This window comes from Netta rufina, assembly GCF_964035555.1.
Source record: "Netta rufina genome assembly, chromosome: 6".
Classification (NCBI taxonomy): domain Eukaryota; kingdom Metazoa; phylum Chordata; class Aves; order Anseriformes; family Anatidae; genus Netta; species Netta rufina.
In genome coordinates, this window is record NC_140129.1 from 21,865,963 (window position 1) to 21,886,939 (window position 20,977).

General features: G+C 36.5%; 1 protein-coding gene across 1 annotated transcript in view; it reads left to right on the forward strand.

Moving 5' to 3' along the window:
* GRB14 (growth factor receptor bound protein 14) overlaps positions 1–20,977 on the forward strand; it is a gene marked incomplete at its 5' end in the record, with an annotated part of 64,884 nt that overhangs the window by 21,516 nt on the left and 22,391 nt on the right. Inside the window, 1 exon segment of the mRNA XM_084289485.1 lies at positions 16,369–16,525. Within this exon segment, the coding sequence (XP_084145611.1) occupies positions 16,369–16,525 (157 nt within the window).

The window sequence follows — 20,977 nt, forward strand, 5'->3', positions numbered from 1 at the left end:
TGTGTTTCATTTTTTGCTGTTGAGAGATGAGCATCATTCTCTGAGCAAACTTAAAGTTTTGCTGTTCTCTCCTAAGGCATGGTGAGTGAGATAGATTTCTGTGCATTCTCTCCTATTTTAAAACACAAATATTTTCACACTACTATCAAATGACCTATTGGCTTTACTTCTTGTGCGCTTTGCAAGCCCAAAATAAAAATATGGGACGTGGGAGGAGGAAGCAGCACAGGATATTGAATTAGGTAGGTAGGTATTGGATTGCACACAGTTGCAAAAGTTCTCAGAGGTGTGTATCCTCCCTGAGGGCTCACTGTATGCCAAATTTGTGTCCTGTTTTTGCTCATGATGGTTATATTTATGCCAGTAGAATTCCCTGCAAATATATCTCCTCTCTCCATTCACAAGGCTTTTTTTTTTTTTTTTTTTTGTTACTTCTATAGCACTACCCTAATTCCTGGAACTGGAATACTACAGGGAAGGAAGGCAGGCAGGAAGCAGACAAGAAAGAGGCTAGCTTGTAAGGGATAATATGTGTGCGTGCATGCATGCATGCACATGTGTGAATTTGTTTTTTGTGGACATTAGAAACATAGAAATGCAATTCAGTCATAATCTATTATTCGGGTATGTAGTGCCTTCAAATCAATTGCTTGGGATACTGCTTTTAAGTAGTATTTCTGTTAGACATTGAAATTGCAGTGCTCTAAGTAAAAGGTGATCTTCAATTTTATTTTCTATAATGTAAGAAGAACCTGGACATTGGCAATATAAATATGTTAGCATTGCCTTGTCAAGAGAAAATTGAGCAATAATTCATAAGGTAATATTTTATGCTATTGATCATCCCCAATAATTATTTCTTTAATGTAAGCCTCAGTGTTTATGTAAGAAGTTTAGTTTAGTTATGGTACTGAAAGAATCTTTTTTTCCTCCCTCACAAAAAGTGACGTTTTTTATTGTTATAGCCTGGCTGTTTTACCAGTTTATTGAATGTTTTTTTAATTTTCATTCCAAGTAACTATTATGTTTTGTCCATTTTTTTCATACTTTTTTATTTTAAAATCAGAAAAGAAGTATGTATCATAGTTGATCTGTTTTATTCTTAAGTAATATATTTTTAACTAAAGCTACAGGGCCTCATTTAGATTCCAAGGGGTCTTTTCGCACAGGCAGAAAAATGAGTTGCTTAATAAGCATGGGGAATTATGCATATCGAATATTATTAAAACCAGATTTATAGTGTGTATATAGACTAGACATATAATTAATCCACCACAGTTAGAGTAAATGTCCTTTTTTAATCTTTTGTGTGAATAACTCCGTACTCTTACAAAAATGTTTTTAAGAAATTAGATTTAAAAGGTCATAATGCGTTCAAAACAATGTTTTACAGTCAGTTACAAACCAGTCATTTATTCAAGACAAAAATCTGCAGGTCTGCTAGACTTGTTGCGTGATAAGTAGAAGAGTACTTAAGCAGCTGATGTTGGATGAAAGGTTTATAAACAGAATTGCTTTTTTTTTTTTTTTTTTTTTTTCCAGCAGTTGGGAACTTCCTAGTACACTAGGTCACACAATGTTGGAAGGCCTTGTGTACACAGGTAGTATGTATTGCAGCTGAACAATTTCTAGTGATTCTTGAAGAGATTGCATAGTTTCTTTTTAATGGAAGAAATATTATATTGAATAGTTAGAAGAATAAATTGAATATGAGAAGAATGATTAGAAAATGAGCATGTAGTTTAGATTGCATGCTTATGACAATCCTGGATTTTAGCAGTTTTCAAGATTCTCTTGGATCTTTCTTCCATCCATTTTTTCTGGCCTGAGATCACACACTGCTTTAATGAACACCCATCCCTCCTGCCAAGCAGAAATGGTCACTTAAGCCAAATTGTATTGAGAATTATCAATGTCTGTCTGCAAGGCTAGGAGTGTGAAAGTAATTTCTCAGTTTTGCGTTTGGGTTTCCTGAGATGAAAGGCCAATGTGTTAATCCAGGAATTTTACATAAATGCACTTTAAGTGATATGGTAATGGTGCCATTAAATAGAAATATATGGAGACAGACAAAGCATTCATGTATGCAGCATCTCCTCATAAGGACAGTTTGAAAAAAATAGTCCTTCAAAGATGCATAAATACCACTTGTACCCTCTTTCTCTTTTGTACAGTGTAATAAAAGAGACACATCATACAAAGATTTGAAAACACATGAGAAAAGTAAGAGATGGGTTTGACTGTGCTTTAAAGACTTTGGGAACAGTGGTCAGATGGTTGAGGTGAAGCATTTTGAATCGCTCTTACATCTTATTTTTAGTGGAATGTTTTTCTTCATGACTTGCTGGGGGGTGTGAGAGAAAATATTGGGAATAACCGCTAGGTAAAGTAATACAATGGGCCTGACTGGAAATTCAGTATAGATTTAATGATCTTATTTAAAGTACTGGGTGTAATCTGGATGTACTGATACTGGATGTGCAGAGTTTGATAGAAATAGTAAACTTTTAAGCCTGAAGAAGGGTTAGGAGCAGAAATGCGCGTGTGTCTGTATGTGTGTGTGTATATATATATATATATATATATATACATACACATGTATATGTATAGGAATGGGCAGAGACACAAACTCAATGCAGGAGATGGATAGTTTGCTTTTGAAATAAGTTTGTTTAAAATTGCCAGAAGGGGAAGCCAGTACGTAGTCTCAAGGGAAGGTCTTGCCACCTTTGTGGCAAGTAATATGTACTAAGATATCTGCACTCATTTCCTCTTGATAATACATAAAAACTGCATGGAACTATTTCTATAGGTCCTTACCTGTTGCCTCAGATGTTTGTCTGAGGGAACATACAAATTTCATTTAAGCTATGAAAGGATGATCTGCCTCAGATTCAGTCATCTGTCATACTGTAGTTGCAGATATTAAGTTACCTGTTCATGACAGAGACTGACGTGATTTTGGAAGTTCAGATTGTGGATGATAAAGAAGGAGGAGGGAGGCACAGTAGCATTTTCTCTTTGTGGAAGAGGTCTGGTTATGCCTCGTTAAGCCCAGGAACTGTTAAGTAGACCTACTGACAGGGCCTCCTTAGGGGAAGTATCGCAGCACTTTCTCTGAGGAAGGTTTTGGCCAAGCAAATATAGATCTGATACTATACTTTAGGAAGGTTCTGGGACCAATTTTTGCTTTGAGAATGCATTCTTTATTCTCAAACAGTCACACACCACTTGATCAGTTATACTTACTGGTTTCATGTTTTTAGAAGCAGTAAAGTTTTTGTTCTGTGTCAAATTGATCCCAAAATTTATAAATGAAACCAAAATGGGACTAACTTTACCGAGGGGGGTGGAGTAGGAAGGGGTGAGGAGGGATAGGGGAACACTACCCTGTGATATTTCAGTCCCTATGAGAAATCAAATTTTATATAATATTTTTTTTATACAAAACCATCAATGATCTTGGAAATTAAAATGTATACCACTATATTGCATATTGCCATGAAAGCTAGGTGGGGATGTATGTGTGTGTATGTATAAGAGAGTGAATAATGAGTGTGCAGAGCTTTTAGGAAGTCTCTTAGAAACCTTAGTGGTTTAATACACTTGGTCATTATTTGTCCCTTGTATAGTATGACAAGTTTAGAGGCACAATTAACATTGCACTCTGTCTTCAGTTCTTGAACAGACCTTTGATACATTTTTCAGTTTCTTCTTGCCTTCTTTGAACATCTAACATCCTTCATACAGTAACCAAAGAAATTGGCTGTTTTTAGTGCCCTACTCTGCTCATAATCCTTTTCTGTTGGCAGAAAATCCTTTGGAGGAAGAAAACAAAACAAAACAAAAAAAAAACGTAACAAAACAGCTTTTTCATCAATTGAAGAAAGTACTTGGCCATTTTCTAGCTCTAGAACTTCAGTCTCCTCTTGAATAAATTAGGCTTTAAGAAGTCAGAACTTGACCTTCAGACTGTATTACTCAGCCCTGAAATGTATCAAGAGCCATTGCCAAAGTCATCTCTACTGGTAGTAAATCCCTTATTTATTATGTTGCATTGTTGTATGTGAAGGGAAAAACATAACAAACAGCACACTAGGTAGTAGTGACAGTCCTATGCTAAAAATCAAATTTTCCGTACTGATGTTACATGTCTTTTGTGTGTGACTTTCAGCATACTATGATACATAAGCAAAAACCTGAAAAAATAGAAGATTTTATTTACTTTTGATAAAATAAAGAAATACTAATATGTACAAAGAAAATGTGTCACCTTGCACCAAGGAATTACTCAGATCCAAGCTCTCTTGCTTCCTTATTTCCATGCTATTGCTATGGGTACTGCCCAACTCCTTGTTTTTCTGCCTTTGAGTCAGGAACAGAGGCAGGACCCATCCCAACAAAATGCCAGCTGCCTTAAGGACTTAAAGAAGAAGTTATGACTGTCTGATCAAAACTTTTGAATCAACATAAATCTATTCTAACACTGAAGATTTTACCTTGCTTTCAGTCCATCTTAGTCTCTTACAATTGTCATTGTCTTCCTGAACCTTCTTTTTCAAAGTTGCACATATTCAGTTGCTTTCAATCCTTTATTTATGATTATATATTTCAGAGCAACTTGTTTTCTGTAGCTTAAAGTAGTTACACGAGAAGAGATTTATTCTGGTACAGTGTATAATGGGTGCCTTGGGAACAGTAGAAAGCAAGATAAGTCAAACTTCTTAAGAATACATACCCAGCTTTTTGAGCCAGAGTTGCAAAATCTGTTTGTGTTTGCTTAAGAAGTGGAAGTTTTACTGGATGTGTGGCTCTGAACCCATACAGACTCAAAGAGATGAGGAGTCTTTTACTCCTCATTTGTATTCTATCCAGTAACATATTTCATCTCCTTTCTCTGGCAGATCATAAGCTCTGGGAGGTCTTGGACTACTTACTTATAGCTCTACCAGTACACATGCTGGGACTTCAAAAAATGTTAACCTGGGGAGTCATCCTTTGTTTAAAATGCATTGCACTTCCCTGTGGTTAAAACTTCATACTGCTTGTTTCTTTGCAGATACCTTCTCCATTTGGCACCACTAAAAATCTTTGGAGGGACTGGAGGAAGTGTTCAGCTGACATCTGTAGTGCTTTTCATTTATTTCGTACTGGTACCCTCTTTCTCGTTTGCTCAGCATACTGTGCTTTCTTTGCAGTCTTTTCATGACTCTTGTTGAATGTTGTATCATTTCTACCTCCAACTTCTGCCCTAAAATAACATCATGCTTTTTTCTTGGACTTCTTAGGCTTATTTTCTAAACCAGTTAATTCTCTTCTCCAAGATTTTAGCAATCAAATGGTATCTAGACTGAATAGCAGTTGGAGCCCTCTACTTGTCTTGTATTAGCATAACAGCCAGACATAAGTAGCTCATGAAATTATCCACCAGCTGTGTATGCAAGCTCTGTGTTGTTGATTTTCCTTCGGTTGTGTTGATTTTTAACTATTGTTGGATTGTGTCTGTCACCATGCTTCTGAGTATCCTGTTTGATAAGACTGCTATATGTATTTGTGTTATGAGCATTCTATCATAATCTGAACATGGACTGTGTATGGTAAAAAGAAGAAACAGCCAGACAGCCCAGAAGACCTCTGGATGTAGGTTATCACAGCATGTGAAGAGATGAAAAATTTACTGGTGACTTCTCAGTTTTTTTGTGTGATTGAAAACTGTTCAGTTTACATACCTAATTTTCCTTTTAGAACTAGAACACATGGTTACAGGTAAATATTGTCAAAATATGTTAAATTACTGAAATGATTAGTTTCTATGAGTAGTTTCTATTACAACATCATCCTTTTAAAATATTCTTTTTGTTCCACTAGTTTTCATGACTGTTTTGCATTAGATGACTATCAAGTTTTGGCCTTTAATATAGGAATTAATTCTAAGCCCAGGTGCTCCCTGTAGTGACTCGGATTTATCAGCAAAATTTGCTGACAAATCTGTGTTAATGTGAGCATCTAGTTGAAGGTTTTACATGGTTTGAGTAGGCTTGCTAGCTTTATTACAGGATTTACACTTTATTTGGATTTCATGCCTTGGCTTCAGGGAGCAATACTATGCAAATGAAATGAAAGATGTTGGAAAGTGCTGAAGGATAAAACATTCTGTCAGAATAACTATTCTATAGCAGTCATACCTTGCCATTGTATAGCACCAGTGACTAGAAACAGATACCCAAAGACAGTATTGGGCTGCAAGACTGCTGTAGTCTGACCCAGCAGAACAGTTTTCATCATTTTATACCAAATGGCAAAGTACTTGGAACAGGTTGCACAAGGAAGTTGTGGAGTTACGGTCACCGGGGGTGTTTAAAGAAAGGTTGGTTTTGGTACTTAGGGATGTGGTTTATTGAGTGATATTGGTGGTAGGGTGGATGGTTGGACCAGATGATCTTGGAAGTCTTTTCCAACATTAATGATACTGTGATTCTATGATTTTAAACCAACTGTTCATTATGATGGGTTAACCTACATAGCCTTTGTCATACTTGCTCTCAAAATTCCTTGTACCACTCTAGAAATTATGTGAAAATTTACAAACTGAATTTTATTAAGCTGAAAATCTAAAACTCAGTCTTACTGAGTCTACAGCCTTTTTTCCTCTAGTGACCTCCAAGAGAATACTTAAGTAATAAGGGCAATGACAAAGGTATTCTTAGATTTGAAACTGTATTGTAGTTCAAGCCAGAACTTTTATATAAAACAAATTATTTAGAGACTTAGTCTTTCTCTGCTTCAGCAAAAGAGATGCTCTGCTGAGAAACCAGCAACATAGTGTGAAAACCCTGGTAGAAACAATAGGTACTTCTTTTTATAGCTGGTATCTCTTCAGAAACATAGAGTGCAGCCAGAATGTGGCAGTAACAGATTTGCTTTCTCTTGTGCTGGAACACAGCATTCTATTTATCTCTGACAAGCGAAGGATATGTTGGACAAACTGAACTATTAAATACAGAAAGCCTCATTTAAATAATGTTAACGCTTTGACACAAATAGGGACAAGCTAGTCAAACATAAGACTGATAACATTCCGCCCTTAACTTTATTGTACACAGAAAATAAAAAATACAGGTGTATTTTAGTGGCTTTGTATAAAAAAAATCATTTCTCCCCTGAATTTTGTATATGACTTCTTTGGAAGGTGTGGTAGCATGTTGATAATTTCTACCATATTTCTAGTTTGGGGCGATAACTTAAGTTTTGTACTGTGAACTGTATTGGCTGGACATACTGTCAAAATCCCCATGCTCTTGGTCAGTAAGACATAGTGGTGCATAGGTACAGAAGAGAATAGCCTGCATATGAATGTACTTGTTCTAAAGTTGGATTATGTTATGTTCTCTAATGAATTTTAAAATTTTCCTTGGTTAGAGAATTCTACTAAAGCTTCACTGGATTATTTTATTTTCTTTTTTTTTTTTTTTTTTTTTTAAACTTATTTTTAGTGTATAGGAAGATGTAAAACTGTAATTGAGATCTACATGTCTATGTACTAGGTTTATATTAACCAGGGGTCCATATGTACCATGCACTGAGATTGAGAAGTGATCTACGTTTGACTAGTTGGCTGTAAGTAAGAGGTACATAGACGACAGAAATTGGGAAACTTCTACCTTTCTCAGGACCAAGGTGATTTTTAGATACCTCTTTGTCAGATGTTAATACACACATTTAGCATTTCTCAGTCATGAAATGAAAAATAACCAAGACTCATTTTTATCATGGCTTGTAAGACATGGGTTCTCCACTCTCATTCAGAGGTTAAAGTGAGTGAGTCTGAATTTACTTGAGTGTAACCAGCCATTCTAAAAACGAACAATTCATTTTAAATTTACCTTTATCCTGCAGTCTTTAACTCCATGAGTGTTCAATCTTCATGATAGGTATTCTTTTCAAGGACTTTTGAAAAGTTATGGATGCCAGTCAATGTGAATTGCATTAAATCACCAAGATTTTTCAGAAGTATGATGATTACTGTAAACCATTCTAATAACTGGTGTGAACAAAATGAAGAAATTTTTAATAGAATGGGTTTTTTTCTCTAGGAAGAGACAAAGTAGGTATAATCCTTACCTATCTGCCTGACAACAGCGTGTCACAAATTCACAATGCAACACCCCAAAATTAATCTGCTTCAATGTTCCTTGTGTAGCAGATGGTTTTTTCCTCTTTCCCAGGACTCAACAGAAGTTTATATGCCATCTTCATCAGATAAGGAAGAGACGGAGTCTCAGCCTTCATTTATGTTAGGATAGACTGAGGTTTGCCATTTAAGTTTCTTTACGTTTTAGAGTGTATAACAGTATTTTAACTGTTTGTTGTTTGCTTTTTCATTTCCAGTTTCCCTTCTTTTTAAAGCAGCAGTGTGATTTCACATGTAAAGAGTAGATCTGGGAATATAATACTCCAAAGTCATTGTGAATAATTAATGCAAGTAAATCATTCAGCTACTCTGCAGTGTGTTTATCTTGTATAAGTGATCCTTTGGCTGCTGAATCATCTAGCGAACCTGCTAATTTTTTTTGATTTCTGCTATTCCATGGAATTATATTATTTGATTTTTTTTTTTTTTTTTGTCAATGATGTTTAAATTCCCTCACAGCTTCCTAGTTACTCATACACATATTACAAGTTGTACTTAAAATGCCTCTTTAGCTGCTCTTGTTTGGAATCTCCATCAAATGAAGAAGGGAAAAAAAAAAAAAAAAAAAAAAAACATCCCCCCCAAAAAACAACCCACTACCAAGAAAGGCAGAATATTTTGAGACTCTGTATTTAAATAAATTGTCCCGTACTCCCTTTATTTATAAATCTGTGCATTTTTTTAAGGGCTTTGTGTTTTTTTCCATTACTTTGCATTTTTTACTCTTGATTTGCTTCTTTGTGGTGAAGGCTGGTGATGGTGATGAATCTTTCACTTGCAATACTTGCAATGTTTAATCTGTATGTTGTTTATTATTGCAATTCCTACTTACAGTATACTGAACTTCACAGTGTAATTGTTCATATTTAGTGGTCTAATTATAGTAACTTTTTGAGCGAAGTGTCATATAACTATAGCTAATAGTTAAAAAGAATCTCACTTTTTTTCTCTAAAAATAGTTGCACTATGAGTTAATTGTCCAAAGCGTGGAAATTGCTTTCTCTAGACCTTGCCTTTTGTTCAGTTTTATATGAAATTCTGAAATATTTTATAACTTGTATTACTTTTTTTTTTTTTTTTGCTTCTGTTGACCAATATTGTAAAAGTGTATGTATAAACTTCAGGATTAAATAATGGTATTTATATTTTAACACTCTTGCTGTCTTTCAAACCTTGTTTCTCTTCAGTTTTACTGACATTGTCTTTGAGATGATTGCATGTCAGCATTGTCCTCATTCTGCCATTTTTTTTAACATCATAATGTGATTGTCATAACCTTCGTTTGAAAGAACTTTGCTGCTATATTTTTGCACATAGCTTATTATAATTTGGAGATCTGCATAATTTAACCTCCCTCTTTATAATACAACATATTTACACATCTAAAGCAGTAGTCATAAGAGGAAGTCTAAGTGCTTTACAAATCTTAATGAGTTCAATCTGTTACCCTGCTGTATAGAAACAGATTTCATTTCCCTTGCCCCATTTTACAAAAAGGAAACTGAGGGACTAATAATCACTTGCCCAAATTCAGATGAAAAATGCCTATTTTGAAACTCAGAATAGGACCTTTTTTGTGTACAGGAAACCTCAAATATTTTTGTTACTTCTCCATATTGCTGTTCAGATTTTAGTGTGCATGTGTGATTTTTTTCCATTCATAGAATGGTCAGTCTCATGCTGGATTGGACAAGATAATGCTAAGAGTCAAGCAAAGGGGGGTGATTGTATGGGCTCAAAGATATAGATAATTGCCAAATTGCCATAGTAATTTGTCAGAGGGCTTTCATAGAAAGTGAACAAAAATTGTTTTAGTTGATAATGTGCCTATTACCATGAATTTAAACATTTTTGAGTACCTTCTAACATAATATCCTAACAGAATGTTTGTTTGGTAGATCTTGGAAAAATTCAATGTGTTTTAGGTCATGGTAGGAAAAATAGGCATTTTTCCTAGACTTTGTACTTCCTTTCTTGGCACCATGGTTTCATTGCAAGACAGACTTAATTAATTATTAGTACATTTAAATCTTTGGTGCTTTTTGTGGGACCTTAACTCCATCTGTCAATAACAGCTAAATGTGTACAAAGTTTACTTTTGGTCACTTGGGAGAGCAGTTATTCCTCCTTCAGGAAGTTACTTCCTTCTTTGTTATTTTCTGTCATTGTCTGTGAGTGGAGTCTTAACGTATGTTCAGTTTCTTTAAGTACAAGGTGCTCAGCTTCCCCTTTAAAGGGGTTGATGGTCCTACTATAAAAGGTGATGGTTTCATTTCACTTCATGTCTTGAAGTTCTCTTGAAGCTATACTGTTTCAGGTAAGAAGTCAGGATTCACTGTAACCAGGATTTCACATAGGTTTGTTCCAGACTTGCCTTCTTCCCTCATGTACATGCTTTCAGGTAATTGTCCCTAATCAATGGATGACAATTCTTGCCTGTCCAGTTGTACACATTGACAAATCTGCGCAGAAATCATGTAGTGCCTTGTGAACCATCCTTCAGAAGAGAGGGGACATCACAGGGACATCTACAGGACAAATTTTTGAAAGCTCATGATGTGGCAATGGAGTAAATAGTTGCTTTGCAATGAGCAGCTACAGTTAATCATTGTATCATTTAAAAAATAATAAATTATAGACATCTACAAACTGTAAGAATCCTTTCAGCCTTGAATTTTCCTTTTTGGAAGAATATTGGAAGCTGGCCTTCTACTTGTAGTCTAGGGTATTTGAAGGGAAAGTCTTGCATTCACACAATTAACTTTAACAGCATGCTATTTTTAAAAAAAAATAATTGACTTAATCTGTCCTTGAATAGTTTTATGAATCCAAAGTTTTGCTCACTCTTATAAAAAGGCTCTCTAAAAAGTAGTCAGACTAGAAGTTGTAAAATAGTTCGGAATGCTAGAAATTTCCAAGTTGAATGCACTTCAATTTCCAATTTCAAATACACCTCAAATTCCCCTGTCCTCTGCTAATACCAGTAAATTAAAAGAATAAAAAGAAAACAAAAACAACAAAAGCTTTGTCTACCAGGGAGTAAGATCGGAAATTTGAGAACAGACAAATAGCCTGTTAGTTAATACTAATGACAAAGGTTAGCATTTTATCAAGCAGATCTCTAGGGACGTCTGGCACCCTGGACTATAAGACTCTTTAAAGGCTGATTTTGCATACAATAACTCTGCATGTTTTTTACTTACATTACAATTTCAGTCCCATTTATGTTAAATGTAATTTTCTATTAATGGAGAAAAAGAGAGGAATGGATGAGCTAAAATTAGATACCTGTATCTTTATAAATAGAAGTGGCCTGATACATATTTAAAGATGCTGGTCATCCATTGATTTCATGGCCATACAGTTGCAACCAAAATCTTGTAACTCAGGTTATTTGATGTAGGCACCTAAATATGGACTCCATGTTCTCTGTGCTTCTTTTTCTGTTGGATCTACCTGGATTTTTTCACAAGTCAGGACTTAGTTTGAAATTTAAAACTGCTCAGTGCAGGGTATGGTCTTTCCATATGTTTGTGTCATTTCTGCAGATTGAAACTTCCAGAACAGATGGCTTGAAAATTCTGAAGAATCAGAGACTTGGACACCCTCTCTTAAAAATCTATGGAACACATTATTTAATTATTGTAGCGGAGATGATGTTTGAGTGTGGAAGGAGACTTGAGAGAGTCGAGTCCAGCTTTCTCTTGCTCTTCCCACACTGATTACCTTATATGCTCTTTTACTTATACCCCTTTTATTTAAGCAGTTTCTGATTTTTTTTTTCTCCTTCTCATTATTTCCTACTCTGATAGTGTCTCCTTTCTCTATCCTTTGTTAAATCCTGTTACATTTTTCAACACTGATTATACATTCTGAGTTAAGATGATGAGTGAAATGGAAACAATAATGTATTTTATTTTGAAACATTTCTTAGCAATATAATTTTTGGAGGAATAAATGTGAAGTGCATGTGCTTTTGGGATCTTGGTTGATTTTTATAATATATTGAAAAGGAAAGAGGATGGGTAGGTAAGCTGTACCTCCTTGCCAGGTCCCATAGACAATGAAAATGATTGATACTTGTCCTGCTCAGTCTCGTGCTTTCCTCTTTTAAGAAGATCTTGGAGTTGCTAATTTCTTACTTCTGATGGCTTAAATGGAAGCTATTGAGATGTTTCTTCTGGCCTTGGGAATAGCTAAAATCTGTGTATTCATGAACTAGACAGGAAAGAAGATTTGAGCACAATAGAGGCAACTCTTTTTTTTTCCCTCTCCTAACAGTCTTCTAATAAATATAGTCAAGGCAAATTACATGGCTGGCTATAGGACAAAGCTTGAGACTATATGGTAAAGAAAATGAATGATAGCTTGTTCTCAACTAGCATCTCTTTTCCTGTGTGATACTTTTGAGAAAAAAGTTTAGGGGAAAAAATGAGAGAGAGGATGGCTGATCAGACTAATGCACAGTGGTAACTGCTAATAAAAGTAAAGAAGTGGTTACTCGAGCATTCTCATCCCTATAAGAGGTCAACAAAATTGGCTCTTTAGCATAATCCTGCCACCCTTTAAGTCTTACAGCATCCTCTACTTCTGGCAAGAGAAGTATCTATTGCATCATATTTGCAATGAAACAATGGAAAGCTGATTTGATTTTATGTTTCACTCCCCATGGAAAAAAATACATTCCCAGCAAATCCTATGCTAGATGTTGCTTCAAACATACAGCAGAAAGTGTGGACAGAGCAACTTTTTCTAATTAAAATCCCCTCAAAGGTCACACTAACTGATGAGATTTACACCATCACATTCAATTCATTAAACTAAGACTGTAACAGAAGTTCAGAAGGGTCTGTTAGGTGACTGCCTGTCTGCTGTCTCCTGCTGTATTTGAATCTCTTGGAAGGAAGAGGAAAAGGGCACAGCATTTGTATTTTATAAAGTAGCATGTCATAGCTATGGGCTGGGGTGATCAGTTGTCCTAGACTTGCACAGGATTTATTTCCCTATACTGAGAAAGCCAGGTGAGAGAACTCTAAGAGCACAAACACTTTTTTTTTTTTTCTTTTTTCTCCTGTTGTTGTAGTGTTGTTTTGTTTTAGTTGTGCTGCTGTAGTCCAAGGCCACCTCCAAGGCTTCCGTCTCCCCAAGTTGAATGGCTGCAGGCAGCTCATTATCATGACTTGTGTTGCTGTCTTCAGCATTTTAAAATGTCTTTTTCCTATTTCTTCAGCAATAAGAGTCTAGTCATCTGCACTGCGACTCTTAACCCTTTTTAAAAGAGTTTCTCTAAAAATCATCCATCAAGGGCCTCAACATGGGCTGTACGTGATCTTGCTGTAAAACAAGCACAACACCTCACTTGATGAGCACTTGAAGAAAACCGTAGTCCCTAGCACTAGTTTGTGCTCACGGTGTCCCTAGCTGATACGGATCCTTGTCCTGGCTTTATTGGAAGCATGTGGAGAATTGTTAGGAAAGTCACTTTAATCTTCTCTGTATCTTTCCCTCTCCCATAATGTCACTCTCCTGGCACTTAAGACTGTAAAATTTTTTAGATCAGCCTGACACAGACATATCAAAGAGGCTAATGAAGCTGTCTGCCCTTTAGTACTGCCCAGAACAGGACATGTTTTAAGGTCGTAGGATGCTGTTTTGTCTACTCAACTGTACAGCCCACCACCCCATTCACAGTGTACCCTGCCAGACAGCTCTTATTTTTGTCTTTGAATCCTTGTAAACACTTAATGGATTTAAATACTTCATGCCAGTTTATCTTGAACTGCAAACCATCATTTGTGTGTGACTGGAGTAAGGGTTTAAATTGTGTATGGAACAAGACCATGCTGCCAGCAGACTGTTGTTACCAGTCTAACTTGTTTAACACTGGGAATGCTGCTAAAGCATATAAACCTTGTAAAACCAACAAGAGCTATCTGCCATTGTTGTTTTGCAAGTATTGATCCTTAATTTAATATTGATGTAGTCTTTTTGCCTTTTCTATTACATGTAAGTACTTTGCTGTAGCTAGGCCCGTGGGGACCATGGATTAACTTTCTCTGAGGCCTGCCTATTTTCTCTAGAAGACTGCTTTGAGGATGTTGATTGATGAGCAGAGATGATGAGCTGAAATATTAAAGCAAATCATCATGGACTTCATGCTGATTTGATATGCTGGGACAAAGTTTGAAACAGAACTGTTGTAATTACATAAAGAAAAGCAAATTTATTTATTTATTCTTTGAGAGGAGTATGGTCATCAGTGTGTTCTAATATGTAAGTGGTTTTCAAATGGAGTCTGCTTTTCTTGTTCAGATGTTAGGATAGCATGGGTGAGATGGCCTGATTTTTTAAAATTATTTTTAAATTTATTTTTGGATTTCTGCCATTAGTTGGAGGGAAGCAGGTGCCAGGATGTACAGTTGGAACTCGCAGCTGACTTGCCTACCAACTTTGGCACAAAACAGAGAAGGAGCCGCTGTAACAAGTTGAGACAACAATCTGTGGCTGATTGTTCCTTAGATGCTTGAAACGAGCATTAGTTTAGTAAGGTAGTAATAGAGGCCTGACTTAAAATGATCATAGAATCATTAAGGTTGGAAAAGACTTTCAAGATTATGTGGTCCAACCATAGACCTACTACCAATGTCACCCACTAAACCATGTCCTTCAGCATCAGGTCCAACCTTTCCTTAAACAGCCCCAGGAATGGTGACTCCACCACTTCCCTTGACAACCTGTTCCAATGCCTGACTACTCTTTCTGAGAAGAAATGTCTCTTGATTTCCAACCTAAACCTCCCCTGGCACAACTTGAGGCCATTCCCTCTAGTCCTCTCACTAGTTATCTGTGAGAAGAAGCCTACCCCCAGATCCCCACAGCTTCCTTTCAGGTATTTGTAGAGAGCAATAAGGTCTCCCCTGAGCCTCCTCTTCTCCAGACTGAATAATCCCAGTTCCCTCAGCTGCTCCTCACAGGACTTGTGTTCCCTGCCCTTCACCAGCTTCATAGCCCTTCTCTGGACATGTTCCAGGGCCTTGGTGACATTTTTGTAGTGAGGGGCCTAAAACTAAACACGTTACTTGAGGTGTGGCCTCACTGGAGCAGAATACACACGCATGTTCATCTTTAAAGAACTTGTGTCTTGATGTTTAATCAAGGATTTACAGTGGTAATTAATGGTAATGGTATGTTTAATGTTATATCAAGTCTTCTATTCTTAATTCACATATTTACCTGAATGTTTGTGTTTATAATAAGATCTTAAACATCTGTATTGTTTTAGGGACTATGTCACTATTCCAATATACATGACAACAAATAAGAGTTGATCCTGATATCAGAAGCCTCAATATTTTTTGATTTTTTTTTTTGAGTTTTGTCTACTTTATTTTTTAAAAAATACTCTCTTTAAAGAGAAATAAAAGGAAAAAATGTAACATAATACTGAGTTTCTGGACTGTTGTGAAGAATTTAAAATCATTTTTTTTAAAAACAAAACAAAAAAAACACAACACACCCTTTTTGGTGACTTAAATGGGATTAATTCCTGTGCAAAGTTTGTGACAATAGGGCACTAGTGAATTGTGTCTATTCCATCCAACTTGCTGATTAATCTGATTCACTCTCCTGCAGAGAAATAAAACAAATATCTAAATTGACGTCTTCTTTCCAGCAGTCTGTATGCAATAAGACTTGTTCTTTTGGTTTGAAACTAAGCATGAGCAGATGTAGCCAAAGGTGCACCTCTTCAAGAACTTAGTGGGTACCCAATTCTTCAGGACTCTAAAATGTGTATCAATGTTGAAAAATATGAATTTTTAATGAAATTTAAAAGTTAAAAGGACAAAGACATGTCATGAAAGTTTGTATTGCCTCCTTCCAAACACCCTTAAGAGAATAAAGTAATTTGGAAAAAACTACAGAGATAAAACGATAAAAATTGTCTACTTTGCTCTGTTTTTTGCATGTATGTCTTTCAGGACTTTTTGTTTTCCTGGTCTTAATATGATGATAACTCTTTCCTGTATTGATGGCTTTGTTTCTTTATATGTGTATATATGTGTTTTTTAAAATAAATAAATAAATAGAACTCATAGCTCCAGTTCTTGCCTATCCAACATACTTGGATTAACTGAATATTAAGTTCATGGATATTTCAGCACTTTTATTTCTTGCAGGTAATTAAAGTTTATAGTGAAGATGATACTAGCAAAGCTTTGGAAGTCCCAACTGATATAACAGCCAGGGATGTATGTCAGCTGTTGATATTGAAGAACCACTATATTGATGACCACAACTGGACTCTGTTTGAGCACCTTACTCACACAGGTTTAGGTAAGACATTCTATACAACAGTATGGCAGTAAAGAAGGTGTATTTTCATTTTTGTCATTTAAAGGTATAGCTCTAATACGCTTAGAAATAAAGTAATGAGAGTGATGGGAGTGTGTGTGAATTTGTTCGGAGGGATCGTTTCTGTTTCTTTCCTTTCCTTATTTATTTATTTATTTTTTATTTCTTTGATAGCATGCCAGTAAAGTAAATTTTGTCACAATACATTTGTCTTGTTCTGCTTCATCTGTACCTGGAAGAGTGATTTGGAAGACACTGACCATTAAGGTTCTCTCTGCAAATTCTTCCTTTCTCTTCCTTGCTTTTCTTTGGCAGTTCTTCCTCTTCCATTGGTATTTCCTGCTTACCTCTGGCAAGTATTGGGATATTTTCATTGCAAATAAAATCATTGTTATCCCCAACACATCTGAGTGAAATTTCTGACATCAAGGACAAAACGTGGTTACACAGTGCTGTCCTTTCTGGACAACAGAACTCAATCTTCAGAAACAACATCAGAGTAGGCTATCAGTATTTTCCTTCAATACAATCAATTTGACTAGATTTAGCGTGTTGTTGGGACAAGACTAATTAAAAAGTGAAACAAACCCACTCTTTTCAACTTTCAGGTATGAATCAAAGAACTTGCATTGAAGTGCTTTTATGCTTAGTATTTTAAGTGGCTAGAAATAAAACTCTTTAAACTCCTTCCACACCATCAGCATTTCCCTAAGAAAATAAAAACAAATGAACAAAAAGCAAGCAAATAAGACCTCTATGTGTATTATACAGTTATGCAGTTTAAAGAACTGATTTGTGGTTTCAGATTATGACTATAATTTTAAGTTATGGTCTCTATACCTTTTTATAATATATAGACATGATTTTGCAGCACATTAAGACAAGCTAAATACATGGAGAAGGGGGATGTTTGCAAAGGAACACAGGAAAGCCTGCATTCAGCAAAAGATGCATTCAGAAGCCTGGGTGAGCCTGGGTGAGGGTGTAGTATTAAATTGGTACTCTAATCAAACAACCATGCTTGCTTTTACAGCACTACTTTTCAGTATTTTGTTTATTTTTGATTGGGAATTACATCAAAAAAATCTAACAAGACTAATGACATAAAAATACATGTTTTGAATTTCATATCACTCAAAATTTCCATATTATTCTTAAACTTTGCCACTACGCTGGAGTTACCAAAGCTCTCCTGCAACCTCAAGGTCAGTTTTAGCTTGTGCAAGGTGTTGTTTGAGACAGAAGTTTATGGGGAGCTTCCTGCATTTTAAAATATATAAAAAATTCCTTGGATGCCCTAATTTTCAAAGAAGATTGTACTGCTACCTGGTAACTGCAGTATTTACTATTCAAAATAAAAATGCATAAATAAATGTTAAAAATATGCTTAAAAGCTATTTTAAAAAAATCTCTAAGTATATATCTAGGGGATCTAAACTTGTGCATTTATGTAAAATAAACTTGACTGTGAATCTCAACCTGTATTATGTTTAACAGCCATATTTTCAGGATGAACTATAAAAGCTGGAACTGTTTTTTGCCCTTTTATGCTCCTTTATCCTACGAAGACAACCACAAACGTTTTTCAGTTTTTTTTTTTTTTTTTTTTCTTTCTTGCTTTGTAACATTTCAAAGGTATTTATAACCTTTTGCACTGAATGTATCAGTTGTAAGATGTTTCCAGCTCAGAGTAAGGTTACAGTTAAATCTGGGTCGAGACTGTAAATGACTGACTGCTACAGAAGAGGAGGTATAAAAATGGCTTTAGACAAGACTACTGTATAAATAGTAGAAGTGTTTTCTGTAATTTATAGTGTGGCTGGTGTTTAAGTAGTGTAATAAGTACTGAAGAATTCTCTTTCGACAAACTATGCCAGAATCATAGTGGTGGTGTTTCTCCTGGTTTATTTATCAAATAGCGTGTTTGCTTCTGTCTGAAGGGTTTAGTGGAAGATTTCCATATCAAATCATCAGTGAAGTTGCTTTTCCTATGACTGTGAATTTCTCGAAATGGTTGGTGCGCTGGTCAGAAGACCTGCGTTCACCGTGCAGTCTTCTGAGTGGTCCAGCTGCTTTGGGCATAATCTTAGAAAAAAATGAATTGCTGATTTCCAAAAATTATTTCCTAGATCGTGAGGATGGGAATTCAACATTACTAAACATTACTAGTCAAAGAAAGGAGCAACTTGAGATATCTTTGTTTCTTTTTTATAGTACTGATTTTTTTTTTTTTATGATACCGTTTGATAGTTTTTTGTTTGAAAGGTTTGATATTGAAAGGTTGATCTTGACTTCCATTTAGTATATTCTTAAGCATTGGATGAATAGCATGAACAAACATTTTTCAAATGCTGACTTAGTTTTGGACTGTTTGCTGTTACTGTCATACGTCATATCCGTGGAAATTTGGACAGTCTTTTTCTGCTTCCAAGCTAAATGAATGGGTATCAAGAGGAGAAACGCTGTGAGCGCGTGTCTGTGTAAATTCCAGTATGACGGTGATTAATAATTCATTCATCAATTAGTGAACATTTTCTTTAATATCTAACAGCTGTCTGAATACTACTGAGTTACATATGATTGCATGAATCTCAGTGAGCTGAGCACAGCGTTCTGCTTTTAATCAAGACAGACATTAATTACATCACTGGAGCGTGCCCTCCTCACCGTGCGAGGTGTGTCTGCCTGCCAAGGTTAAAAAAGGCAGAAAAAACAAAAGGCAGCCCGGAGCCGCTGTCCGTGTATCCACGGCCGGCCTTCCCACAGCCCTGTACCCGCCTTAACTGCCCTGCCCGGCGGGCGCTAGGCCTGTTCGCGTCCCGTTCCCGAGCCTGGGCCGGCGCTGCCCGGACCCGAGCGACAGTGTGAGGGGCTGCCCGCTGTCCCCCGGCCGCTGCCGGGCCCCGCTGTGCCGCCGGGGGGCACCCGCGCTCCGCGCACCGCCGGCCTGCCCCGCATCGGGGCCTGGCTTGGAGCAGCTGCGGTGCTGGGAGGGGCAGAGCGCCTCCCCCAGGTGTCCTTTAGTCCCGAGCTGCTGAATTCACAGAAATCCACGGCTGTTCTCAGGTGCCGTGTGCCGCCTCAGCTCAACAGGCTTATTTTCCGAGGTTGCTCTTTGAGAGGCCCTGGGCCAGGCACCTCGCTGTGTTTCAGTCTTCCATCCTGTGTTCGCTGCCAGCATTCCTCCAGGCAGCCCGTCGGAAGGCTGCTTGTGACCCTGACCTGAGGAGTCGCACGAAGCTCTCACTATCTGTGCAGCAGGGTTAGGCAAGGGCCTTTCTGCTTTTTATTTTTATTTTTTTTAATATTTTTTTTTTCCCCACTGGGTGGCTAGAGAGGAGGCTATTTAAAATGTGGCCTGTCATGCTTTCCAATATTAAATCTTTTTCCGTGTGCTCTAAGTACTTCCCATAGTTAAGAAGACTTTGTTTTGGGCTGTAGCAGGTGGTCTGTATGTTAGAGAAAGTGGTAATAAAGAGAGGATAGAGAGGCAGGAGGGAACTCTCGAGTCTAGCTGGAAGAGGAAAAAAATTTTCTAAATAAACCAAGGCGGAGCTTTCTTATGGCAACACATGACAATTTGATTCCAGGACTGTGTTCTGGGGTATACTGAGTGCTTTAGTTACGTCAAGAAAATAAGTTGAATCAATTGTAAAAGATTCTCTAATATGACACCTTAAAAATAAAGAAGTATCAACATCCTTACCCATCCACTGGGGTGATGCAGAATGTCTTATTTTTGTACCAAGAAGTAACTCTTGAGGAAATGGTATTTTCCTAAATGTCACAATGCCAAGCTTGCAAGAGGTTTAAATGTCATCCCAGAGGAGAGCTTTCTCTGAAAGGAAGAAAAAATGCTGTTTTTGAGTAAGAGCTTCAGTTCTTTAGTGTCTCTCCCCCTGCAACTGACAAATGTATATTTTGGAGTAGAACAATCTGTCCAAACCTCTAAAATACCTGGTTTTATTTCAGTATTTTGGGGGTATTTTCTGTTTCCTGAATTACTCTGTTTTTTATTTGCATTATTTGATCTGTTTACAAAATGTAAATTTCATAAAGCATCTTTACATTCTGTCTTTTTGGGCTTAAAACTCAGTTAAATCCAATAGAAGTTTAACTTTCCAATACTTGGTCTGTAGATCATATGAGCACTTTGTCTTCTGCTAGTCACAAGCTTAATATTTTCATATTGGGATGAAATTTAGCTGTATGAGTGTATTGTTTCTAAACTTGCTAGCTGGAAATTTCTTGAAGAAGCTTGTAAATTTGCAGGCTACAATAAAGCTGTTGTCCACCAGACTTCTCAGTGTGGAAGTATGAAGCAGTGACTGGTGAAAGAGGTGGCAAAAGAAGATTGGTATCAGGATGTTGTTGTTCTAAAGAGGTTTTTATTGTCTCAAGTTTGAGAGATTCTTATATTCTTTATATTCTTTT